At 60.1% G+C, this 12168-nt stretch overlaps 1 protein-coding gene across 18 annotated transcripts in view; it reads left to right on the top strand.

Moving 5' to 3' along the window:
* The first annotated feature begins 326 nt into the window (after positions 1-326).
* Positions 327-12168, top strand: part of ELN (elastin) — an 82278-nt gene continuing 70436 nt past the window's right edge. For 10 of the 18 annotated variants that reach the window (XM_050929185.1, XM_050929186.1, XM_050929183.1 and 7 more), the window contains exon 1: positions 327-640. In XM_050929185.1, the coding sequence (XP_050785142.1) occupies positions 391-640 (250 nt within the window). In that variant the 5' untranslated portion in view covers positions 327-390. The remainder of the gene's footprint in view (positions 641-12168) is intronic. The other 8 variants (XM_050929184.1, XM_050929190.1, XM_050929200.1 and 5 more) reach the window with 2 other exon arrangements.

Below are 12168 nucleotides of genomic sequence, written 5' to 3'. Positions count from 1 at the left end.
CTCCGGGGGAAGGGATATCCCACACTTGTGCCCCGACAAGCCTTGCACCCTCCGCTGGGGCTCCGGCCCTGGCCTGGCAAGGGTGATGAGGTTGCACAGGGCTCGCCGATGGCCCTGCCTCGGCTGCAAGGGGCAAGCAGGTGGGAAAGGCTCCAGGTGCTGGGTCTGGGGCCTACCATGCCCACCTGCCCCCGGAGGCGCGATGTATGGCCTGGCCATTATGGTGCAGGGGGAGGGAGCGCTCGGCAGCCCATCCCTCCCGCTTCCTCTCGCTGAAGGCTCTCTTGGCAGCTGCCCCGCTCTCTTGGCAGAGACCCGCCAGAATTGGAGAAAGCAGCAAGAGAGAGAAATTAAAAAGGGAAAAAAGCCCAATAGCCTGGAGAGACTTGTATGTTTGCCCTTTGTAATGACGTAGTGTCCTGTGCCTCTCCCCTCGTTCCCTTCCCCTCCCTTCGGCCAGCCCCCACCCCTCGCCCCTCACAGCCTTGGAAGCCACAGTTAAGCGGCTCTGGGATAAAACACACTGGCTGCAGGAGGACTGGGGCATTGCTTCAAGAGATGGCAAGGCAGCTGGCTGCATCCCTCCTTCCCGGAGTCCTCCTCCTCCTCCTCGCCATCCTCCCGACTTCTCGGCAAGGAGGTAAGGAAAGCAACGGCTGCTTCTCCCCAGCCTGAGCCAGCCGGGCCACCTCTCTTGGGGCACCTGACCTCAGGCACTCGCTGGCGGGGACGAGGCTCCCAGGGGGCTGGTTCTGGGGCGTGTGTCCCCAAGGGAAGGGAACTGCCCAGTGGGCAGGTTGCTAATGCCACGCACCCCCTTTGGGAACGGAGCAGTTCAATGAAGCCCCCGAGCCAAACGGAGACTTCACCGTGCCCGCGCTGCTTCTGGGCTCTCCTTGCCCCAGCCGTCCCTGGGTCCCATCCAGAGCCCCTCGCAGAGCCTGGCTCGTCCCTTCTGCTCCCCCCCACCACCCCGCTGGGACAGGCATGCTCCCAGCTATCTATGCCCAAGCGTGACATGACACCACACCAGGGCTCTTCCTGGGGCAGGGAGAGCTGGGAGCACGGCTAGGGGCTGCCCCTGGGGATCCCTGCTTGACAGACACTGGACAGCAGCTCTCCCTGGGGGCGAAGTTCTTGGTGAGGGGCTCCTACCGGGTCATGCAATGTCCTCCCTAGCGCATCCCAGAAGGCAAGATCCCAGCCCCAGCTGGGGGTGCCAGGGCCTGCCAGGCTGCCAGCGTGAGGGACTGGGGCACAGAGAGCAGGCATGGGATGTGTGTGAGAGTCCGGGGTTCACTCTCAGTGTGTGTGTGTGTGTGTGTGAGACACAACCCATGTGTATCACATTCTCAGTGTCTCGTGTCACTGTGTCTGTGTGTGTTACCCTCCCCGCATGTGACACAGCTTGTGTAGCCACCTCAGTGTGTATGTGAGAGGCACAAAACACGTGTCTCGTTCTGTGTGTGTCTGAAACAGCCTGCGTGTTTTGCTTTGTGTGACAGAGACACAGCGTGTGTGGATTACTGTCAGTGAGTGTGTGAGACACGGTGCCTGTGTAGCACTCTCACTGCGGGTGTGGGTGTGACAGAACCCGTTCATAGCCCCCTTGATGTGTGGATATGAGAGACACAACCTGTTTGGAGCCCTCTATGTGTGTGTTTGTATGCGTGTGTATGTATGGCACAGCCCGTGTGTAGCACCCTCAGTGAGCAAGTGTATGAAAGAGAGAGAGAGGAACAAAGCCCCTGTGTATAAATTGCAGTGTGTGTGACACAGCCTTTGTGTATCACTTTGTGTGTGAGACAACACTCAAGTGCATTACTCCATGTGTGTGTGTGTGTGACAAAGCCTGTGTGTATCAGTGTATGTAGATGTGTGACACAGTCCATATGGAACACTCTGTGTTTGTGTGTAGGCATGACACAGCCCATGCAGATCACTCTGTGTGTGTGTGTGTGAGAGAGAGAGAGACACACACACACAACCCGTGTGGATCACTGTGTGCATGTGTGTGTGTCGGTGTGACACAGCCTGTGTAGACAACTCTGTGCGTGTGTGTGTGTAGTTCTGACACAGCCCATGTGGAGCACTGTGTGCGAGTGTAGTTCTGACACAGCCGTGTGGAGCACTCTGTGTGTGTGTGTATGTGTGTGTGTGTAGTTCTGATACAGCCTGTGTGGGTCACTGTGTGTGTATGTGTGTGTGTGTGTGTGTAGTTCTGATACAGCCCATGTGGATCACTCTGTGTGTGTGTGTAGTTCTGACACAGCCATATGGATCACTCTGTGTGTGTGTGTAGTTCTGACACAGCCGTGTGGAGCACTCTGTGTGTGTGTAGTTCTGACACAGCCGTGTGGAGCACTCTTGAAGGCAAAGGGGATGAAAGTGCAGCCTATAATTCTCAATGCACATTTGCAGGCTGGATGCTTTGGCAAAGCTGGAGAGGGGGAAGGGGCACTGGCAGGGCAGTGGGTGGGAGGGGGCCGCCATTGGCTGTGCTGCCCCCTCCCCAGAGGAGAGCCCTTCAGGCCCACTCTTGGGGGTCAGCGACCCCTGGAACGCTCAGTGCAGGTGCCAGGACTCCTGGGCCCCCTGTAGAGAGGACAGATGCTATTGGAGCCGGGCCAGCCATTCCTCTGGTGAGAGAGCCGTCCGCAGACAGGCCACGATTCTCTGCACTGATCCCCAGGACCCGGGGCAGGCAGCTCCTCACAGCTGTGCAGGGTTGGGCCCCACTGCGGCTTGGATGGGTACCTAGATCGCAGGCGGGAGGGAGAGGTGCCCTTTCTGGGGAGAACGCTGGCAATCGCTAGGGCAGACTTGGCTGCTCACAGCCTCCTCGACCACGGCCCAGGCCAGCCAAGGAAGCAGGAAGCTCCAGGGCAGAGCTCAGTGGCATTTCAGGGGCATCTACACGGCAGCGCCCCTGGCAGGGAGTCTCAGACCCATGTCTAAACTCACCTTGGAGACGGTCTCGCTGGGACAGGAGCCTGGGGTCTGAAACCCTGCTCTGAGATGTCTGGGCCCTTTGACCCAGCTCCAGTTCTCAGCCGGCCCTGCGAGCCAGGCGGGGCCCTGGAGGGAGCCAGTGCAGCTGGGCAGCCGTGCAGGCGAGGGGAGTTTGCACCTGCGGGTTTGTGAGAACAAGTGTGAAGCTTTACTCCTTGCAGCATGGCAGAGAGTGATCCACCCTGAGCTGCAGCACCCCTGCAAAGCCAGCCATGAGCACCCCCAGCACTCTGCTGGGCATGATGGGAGGGGCTGTGGGGTGAGGGCAGAGCGAGCATGGCAGGGGAGTGAGGGTGGGGCAGAGCTACCCTGGCAGTGCGGTGGGAGCAGAGAGAGTGTGGTGATGGGGCGGAGTGAGCATGCCATGGGGTCGGGGCAGACCGAGTGTGGTGGGAGTGGGTGGGGCTGGGCAAGCATAGAGGTGGGGTGGAGCAGGGCTGGGAGTGGCTGTAGAGTGGGGAAGAGTGAGTGTAGCTGCAGGGTGGGGCAGGGCTGGGAGTGGCTGTGGGGTAGGGCCGAGGGTGGCTGTGTGGTGGGGAAGAGCGAGCATGGCTGTGGGGCAAGGCTGGGAGCGGCTGTGGGGTAGGGCCAGCGGTGGCTGTGTGGGGAGGTGGGCAGGGAGAGCATGGCCCTTGGGTGCGTGGGGTGGGGCGAGCCTGGTTGTGGGGTGGGGAAGAGCGAGCATGGCTGTGTGGGGAGGTGGGCAGGGGAAGCGTGGCCCTGGGTGCGTGAGGTGGGGCGAGCCTGGTTGTGGGGTGGGGAAGAACGAGCATGGCTGTGGGGTGGCTCTGACACCAGCACTCCTCAGGTGGGCCTGTTGGGGGGCCAGCGCTCTCTGTGAGTCACTCGGCTGGGGGGAGCGAGATCTCCCAGGACGGCCCATGCTGGGTGGCTCCCGGCCTATGCACCCTGGGCAGGCCGGAGGAGGGGAGCAGCTAGGGTCCCTGCCCCCCTCTGGCGGGGTGTGGCAGGATTGTGCTTTGCAGCAGGCTCTCGAGGGCCCTGCTCTGCAGCTGCGCTGTGCCCGCCTGCGGGAAAGGCCAGCATGCCCGTGGGAAGGGGGCAGCAAGGAGGACGGGTCCCAGCACAGCGGGGAAGGCGGGCAGGAGCGCAGTGCGCTCGTGTGTCGGGGGCCGTGCCGCAGACTGGGCTGGCTGCAGGCAGAACATTCTTTGCTGCCTGGAAGTGGAGGGGCTGGTGCCAGCACACGGACCGTCTCCTTGGGGCCTGTGGCATGTCTGACTTTCCCAGGCAGGGCAGAGCTTTCTGCCCAGCCATGAGACTGTCCAGCCGGCTGCAGTGGGCTCAGATCCTGCCCGCTTTGCAGCCGGTAACCCAGGTAGTGCCCACACTGGCTCGGCGGTAGGACTGGGCCTGCCTATGGGGGAGGTGCAAGGGATCTCCCTTCAGTGGGCCTGATCCTGCCAGGGAACTGCTGTTTGTCCAGACTCCCCTCCCCTCCCCCCATGCCCATGGGGTCTCTGCACCCACAGGGCTCACCCCCCGCCCCGAAACATGCCTGGAGACCCTGAGTGTGCCTCTCCCCTGCCAGGTGAGGGCGGTGGGGCAAGGGGTGCTGGGGAAGTGGGGAAGGCCAGGGCTTTCTTCCCGGCTCCATGTGGCACCCCGCTGCCCGTTGGCAGTCGTACACTGCACTCCCTCCACAGGCTTGAGCTGGAAGAGCCCAGGCTGCACTAGCTACAGCATCAAGCTTCAGTCTCCCAGCTGTGCCCTGACAAATCCTGGGGCTCAAAGGGCAGGAGTCCCACAAGCCAGGGAGCAGGGACCATGGAGAGTGACTCCCAGCCCAGGCTGGGGCCAGATGTGCAACCCAGGCCTGGATCACATAGGCCTGGAGCGCAGGGCATCGCACCTGTGGCTTTTAGTGCCCAGGCCCATCCTTCTGCCTGCCTGCTGCATCACGCGGGATAATGCGAGCATGCCTGAGTCAGGCCCAAAGCCGCTGAGAAGCCAGTGACTTCGCCTGCCCCGGCCCAGCTCCGCTGTAAGGCGATTAGCACAGGCTGCTCTTTGAGCAGACTCAACCTGTGACGGTCACATGCTCACTGAGCACCTCAGAGGCGAGTGTCAGGCTGTGAAAAGCCAACGCCGCCCGTGGGGGGCTTCTGGGGGACTTGCAGCGCCTGACACCGTGCTCTAAGCTCCGTGTCTCTGAGCCCACAGCGACACGGACAGAGAGGCCTTTGTTCTGTGCAACACGCTCTGCCCCATCTGGGCAATGCCCTCCTCACTCGGGACCCTACAGAAATGGCGCCCACACTGCCCAAAGTACGAGCGCTCCGTCGCTGGGATGGACTAGCTGGGAGCTGCCTCACGGCCAGCACTCCTCCCTTGGTCCCTCCAGCACCTCCTGCTGGGACAGGCAGGGAACTAGTGCTCCTTCATTCTCTACAGCGCCTCCTGCTGGCAGAGACCACAATGCTGCTGTGAGCTTGCCCCAGTACAGTGCGCAGCAGCTGGGTGTGAGGATGGGAGCTGCCCTATTGCCTGTACCTGTGCAGCAGGCATGGCCCCATTTTCAGCTCATGTGTCTCCCCTTATGCTGCACACCTGTTGATGGCTGGCAGGTTCTCACAGATGGCCAGGCTTTCAGCTCTGATTTTGCCTCTTTTCCTGCTCGTGAATTGTTCACCAAGAACTTGACTTTCTCCCAGTGATTTCAGTGAATAATTTGCCATCTACAGTTCATTCATGAACTGCTCAGGGGAAGTTGTCAGAGTTTGGAAATCAGAATTCAAGCTCTTTGGAGTGGACACGAGACAGAATCTTCAAATCTAGGCCTGCGGCCCAACACGAGGGCTCCTAATCTGCATTTAGGTTCCTAAGAAGCGGCCTGTTTCAGCAGAGCTTTCACTGGGAGCTGCCGTGCTCAGTGGTTTGGGACCCACGCAGGCAGCCATGTTTGAACTGTGGGCTGTTGGTCACATGGTATGTTTCTGTTTCCTGATTGGGAAGCATCTGGAGTCGCAGTTTTTAGTGCAAATTCTCACCACTGTTCATCCCATTAACCCTTCATGACACCACCCAGCTCCACAGCTGCTGGGTCTGAAGCCAGCTCCCCGGAAGGCAGCTCAAGCACGAGCACCAGCAAAGCAAAGGGGGTGAAACCCACAAGGCTCTGTATTGAAGACACTGGGCATTGTTCCCCTCGCTCCATCACCATTGCAGTAAATGATGGCAGGTGGACACGTGGCTGAGTGTGGCTTTGCTGCTGGCCCGGGGCAGATGGAGAGCTCTGGGCTGGGACACGGCCCCATGTTCAAATCACATGCACCAGGCCCAGGATGTCACATGGCCCAGAAGTGAGCTCTGCTAAGCCTCAAAATGCTGCATATGGGGCAGGGTCTTGTGTCTCAACGCCGCTGGTGAGCATCCAGAAGCTTCTGCACGTGCAGGCCCTCAGAGCTGCTGACTCACATTTGCCCTGAGATGATTGTGAAGAGAAGCCAGGGCAGGCACATTACTGAAAGCTCTTCAATTCCTTAGAAGGTCTGTGGCCAGTTCCCTCCTGCCCTAGATGCAGAGAGACAGAGAGGTGAAGGAAGACCTCTGGTTGCCAAGCAGTCACTCACCTCGCAGGGCAAGCAGCCAGGGCGGGCTCCAGGCACCAGCAAAGGAAGCAGATGCCTGGGGCGGCCAATAGAAAGGGGCAGCACTCTGTCCGTTGTTGGGGCGGCACGTCCAGGTCCTTCAGTCCATCTGTTCCTCTTCCGTGGCATGTTGGCAGTAGCTCAATCGGTTTTGTCTTTTTTTTCTTCACCACTTGGAGTGGCAAAACAGCTGGAGCTGGCCCTGCAAGCAGCGACGCCCAGCACAGGTGAGCCCTGCTCCACAGCTGGCAGCAGCAAGCAGCATGGCAGAGGCCTCCTGGAAGCCAGGACAAGGGCCCTGAATGGAGCGTTAGCCATATGGCAGTGAGTGATCGGCCTCTGATTCCTGCCAGATGGTGCCACCCAGCTTATCAGAGCCTTGTAGCCTGGTCCTTGCTGAGGGGGCAGGTCCAAGAGGGGCATTGTGATCTCAGCCTCACGCCAGTGGGCAAGAGCACAAATGCCTCTGTGCTGGCTGGAAGGCGAGAGGTCTGCAGGAGCCTGGGATTGCACCATGCGGAGCTGCCCCTGATGAGCCCCCCTGGGTCAGAGATGCCAATGGGCGACCGTTGCTTCTGCTCTCTCTGGCACAAACTGGGAAGTGAGTAAGTGGGTGCAGCTCTGTTGGTTTCAATGCTATCTCTTGCACTGGGGCTGAATTTGGATCCTCGTGTCTGGTCATTGGCTTTATAGCTCAACAAGTTAGGGCCCCACAGGGCCAGCCTTGCACGTCCGGACGTCTGGGGCTCAGCAGTCTCCTTAGCACAAGACCCTAGAGACCTGCCTGGCGTGTGAGCAGCAGCCCCTGAAGCCAGCTGGGAGGAGCCCGAACAAACTCGCCTTCTGAGAGCCTGTGAAGGAGCCACTAGGGGCCATCTGCTCTGCTCTGCAGTTGGCAGCCAGCACCCAGCCGGGGTGGTGCTCTGGCAGGGCCCAAGCTAGTGTGCTAGCTAGCTGTGTGGCTGTGGCCAACATGCAAGTAGCCACCCAGCTGAGGCACAGGGCTTGGGTGGGCCTGAGAGCCGAGCTGCAATGCCCACACGGCTATTTCCAGCAAGCTAGCTCGAGCCCCGCTAGCACATCTGTCTGCCCGGGCTGGGAGGCCAAGCTACCCTCCCGCTCCAACAAAAGAGCAGGACGGCCAACATCTGGCACCAGCGATGGCCATGCTGAGCCAGGGAAGTTGCCACACTTTCGCCTCAGAGATCTGACCCGTGGGCTCTTCAGAGCGCGCAGTGAAGAGCCGGCTGCTAGCTGGGGCCTGGGACTCACTACCGTCAGTATCAAGGGCTGGGATATGAACTAGCCAGCTTGATGCATCTTGTCCAGCCGTGGGCCAAGCTAACCGAGCTCAGAACAGGGGAGTCTGCCATTAGTAGATGTCACCTCCTGATATTCTCTGGACTGTAGGATTCCAATACCCTCCTGCGAGCCAGGCAATGGCCCCCTGCCCAGCAGCACAAAAGGCCCCGGTGAGCTTTGCCAAGATCCAGGGGAGGTTGGCACACTCCTCACGCAGCTCAGCTCCCCTCTCAGCCCTGTCTGGGAAGGGCAGACTCGGGAGAAGGTGGGATCAGGGCCTAGGAGAAATGGAAACCTCTGCGACAGCCAGTCAGTGAACAGCTGGTGAGGAGGGCTGAGTGGGAGATAACGCTGAAGGTAGCAGGGCCCCAGGAGAGACGTATAAGCCTGATGGATGGAGCCCTTTGCCCAGCAGCTGAGAAGCGTGGCTGAGGCGCCGGACGCAAGAAGGTTTGCACAGAACATGCCTGTCCCAGTGACGAATCCTGAGTTAACAGGGGACCTTCCCTTGGTGCTGGGGAGTGACGCCAATTAGGAGTGGGCACTGGGGCAAAGGCGAACTAGGCCTGGGAGGAAGGAGGCCCTGCTTCCAGCCTCCCACCCCAGCCTACCCAGGTTGGGCAGAGACATGCATCAGCCATAGCTCCAGGAAGGCTCCTGTCACATGTGTGGTGGTGCCAGGTGCGGCACCAAGCAGCACCAGCACATGGCCAGCTCCTGCCGATGGGTCATGCCCCCGCTGACTGCCAGCTCCTCTCCTCACACTCGGCCTCTCAGACTGCTCTTCCTGGGAACCCAAACTCTGCAGGGAGGCTGGGCTGGGATGACTCAGCACCAAAGAACTTACTGGGGGCCAAAGGCTCAGACTTTTACCCCCTCTGACCTCTCTGGAGGGGCAAATGGAGCCTCTGGCTCCAGTCCTGCTGAGGAATGTCCTCTTCCCAGCCCAGCTGGCACTGGGCAGCCAGCCACATTAGCCGCCGTGTAAGACCATTTCTCCCAGCAGCAGTCCTGCCGCTCCCCTGAGCTCTGGGGCAGCCACACACCCTCAGCCCCGTGTCACATTGGCAGCCGTGCCAGATAACCATTGCCTAGCGCGCAGAGCTCCCGCCAACACAATAACCAGCTTGGCAGCTATGAGCCTTGGGCTCTGAGCCCTGCAGGCAGGGGACAGGGGCTACCCCGAGAGCCCCAACTGCACTCTCCTCACACTGCCCCCCACGGGTCAGTTAGCCCAGAATCCGCTGGGGAGAGGGAGCGCACCTGTCATCATGTGGTGACACAGTGCCGGGAAGAGGGAATCTTCAGACCCAAAAGGAGCCCATGTCCCCGGGCAGGGCCAGCACCAGGCAGACAGTGTGTGGAGCCCTGTCGGTGACCAGCCCAGAGAGGGAGCCAGGAGGGGAGAGGGACCTGAGGAGCCATTGGTTCTCCCAGGATTCTGGCTGGGGGTGTCTCCCTTTCCCCTAGAATGAGTCTGTCCCCATTCCCTTCCCCTCTCTCTCCCAGCGGGCAGAGGCAGCAGACTGGGACAGCTCTCCAGGACCAGGGCTGCACGGCTTACTGATGGGGAGTCCTGAAGCCCCTTGAGATCCCCAGCCAGATACAAGCTGCTCCCACCTCAGCTCCCCCACTCCTCCCAGCAGCCAGGCAAGGGGTGGGCAGGAGGCAAGTTCCCCTTGCCATGCTGTCCCTTCCTGTAGCCTTGGGTCCTCGGGAGCACATCGCAGCACATAGCTCACAGGGCCAAGCTGCAGCCTGGTGCAAACATCAGTGCAGTTCTGCCATTTACGGCAGGGCTGCAGTTGGCCCTCAGAGTGAATCTGTGACCTGGACAAGGCACTGCTGTGGGGAACGTCACAGCACTGGCATGCCAGCTGCACCCCAGTCTGGGGAGCTCCCCTGGTAGACATTTGCAGCAGCTGAGGCTGGCGTTGGCCTGCAGCGCAGGACAGGGAGGAGCCGCACAGACACTTTGCTTTTGTTTTTAAACAAGGAATTATCTGGGATTTGTTTTTCCGAGCCAGCGGGAGGCGAGTGGGGTGGGAGCCAGGGCTCTAATCCCTGTTTGAAAAGGTCAGAGCCCTGTCATTCATCCCAGCCAATAGTGCAGCCTCCGCTAAGGGAAAGTGGGGCAGGGCCAGGCCAGGGGAGTGAGAGGGACAGACAGACAGACAGACGGATGGGGAGACAGGAGAGCGAGGACTGGAATGAGTGCCTTTGGCTGGGGGAACGTGTTATCAGGCTCTGAATTCCACGCAAAGTGAGATCAGCTGGTCTGGAATCTGGAACCAATTCCAAAGCCTGCGGAGGATCAGTGAAATGTGCTCCACATTAGGCAGGCTCTGTGCTAGCTGTGCGGGCCGAGGGCTGCGGACCTGGGCATGCAAGCGCCTGGCAGTGCAGCAGAGATCCACTGGGCTTTGCCTTCTCCAGGGCCTGACACCCAAGGGTCTCAAAACACTTTGCTGTCTTGTGACCTTCCCACCCCATCAGGGGCACCTAGAGCTACCTCACATTACATGCGGGGCAGCTTCCCCAAGGCAGGAGGGGAAACCCCTAGGCTGCCTGGCAATTCATTGGCACAGGTGGGGATGGCACCTATAACTCATGGATCCCATTCTTGCACCCTGGCACTAGTCCCCTTTCTGTGTCTGGGGCTATGAGTGTGACCCCTGACACTAGTGCCCTCTGTGTATCTGGGTCTGAGTGTGAATCTTGGCACTAGTGCCCTGTGTACACCCGGGATCTGAGAGTGTGAACCCTGACACTAATGCCCTGTGTGTGTCTGGAGCTGAGTGTGAACTCTGGCACTAGTGCCCTGTGTGTACCTGGGGTATGGGAGTGTGAACCCTGGCACTAGTGCCCTGTGTGTGCCTGGGGGCTGTGAGCGTGAACCCTGGCACTAATGCCCTGTGTGTGCCTGGGGGCTGTGAGTGTGAACTCTGGCACCAGTGCCCTGTGTGTGTGTGTCTGGGAGTGTGAACCCTGGAACTAGTGCCCTGTGTGTGTGTCTGGGCCTGGGAGTATGAACCCTGGCTCTAGTGCCCTATGTGTGTGTGTCTGGGCCTGGGAGTGTGAACCCTGGCTCTAGTGCCCTATGTGTGTGTGTCTGGGCCTGGGAGTGTGAACCCTGGCTCTAGTGCCCTGTCTGTACCTGGGGGCTGGGAGTGTGAACTCTGGCCCTAGTGCCCTTTGTGTGTAACGGCAACAGAGCGCAGTCGTTGGCAGGTGGAATTGAATCTGGGGCCTCTGGAGCTTAGTGCCTGAGCCTCCACTGCCTGAGCTAAAAGCCATATTGCTCTTAGCTAAGGCTGTAGAACAGACTCATTAATGTCTCTGTACGTGGTCTCGGTGCCACTAGATGAGACAGAACACCATACCCAGGAGGTGTGTGAGTTACATGTACACTTAGAGGCTGTGTGTGTGAATCCTGGCACTAGTGCCCTGTTTGCACTTAGGGGCTGAGTGTGAACTCTGGCACTAGTGTCCTCTGCAGGGGAGGAGGCTGTGAGTGTGAACCCTGGCACTAGTGCCCTGTGTGTCTGGGTCTGGAAGTGTGAACCCCAGCACTAGCCCTGTGTGTCTGGGTTTGGAAGTGTGAACCCTGGCACTAGTGCCCTGTGTGCGCTTGGGGGCTGAGTGTGAACCCTGGCACTAGTGCCCTGTGTGTGCTTGGGGGCTGAGTGTGAACTCTGGCACTAGTGCCCTGTGTGTCTGGGTCTGGAAGTGTGAACCCTGGCACTAGTGCCCTGTGTGTGCTTGGGGGCTGAGTGTGAACTCTGGCACTAGTGCCCTCTGTGGGGGAGGAGGCTGTGAGCATGAACCCTGGCACTAGTGCCCTGTGCGTGCCTGGGGGCTGGGAGTCTATATCTATGTCATGGGGCTGTCTATGGCTCAGGCAGGACGTTGTGTCCTCCCCCGGGCAGAAGGAGCTGGAGCATGGAGCGCTTGGAAGGCTTGTCCCAGCTGGACACGTGTCCGTGTCCGTGTCCCTGGCTGGGGCGGGTGAGAAGGCAGCTGTAGGGCGCCGGGCTGGGCGCTGGAGAGGAAATGAGAACTTCTCCAAAGCCTGATAAAACTGCCCAGCCGTGAGAGCAGCCAGGCAGCCAGGCAGGCGCTGTCTCAGCCCCTCGACGCCATCTGCTGGGCATGTTTGTTTGGGCAGCTGCTAGTGACTCCCTCACCGTCCGCCCCCAAAGACCATAACCCAGCTGGGCGGGCTGGCCCAGAAGGACCTGGC

Source organism: Gopherus flavomarginatus, chromosome 19, assembly GCF_025201925.1.
Source record: "Gopherus flavomarginatus isolate rGopFla2 chromosome 19, rGopFla2.mat.asm, whole genome shotgun sequence".
Taxonomy (NCBI): Eukaryota; Metazoa; Chordata; order Testudines; family Testudinidae; genus Gopherus; species Gopherus flavomarginatus.
This window is presented reverse-complemented; position numbering and strand designations above follow the sequence as displayed.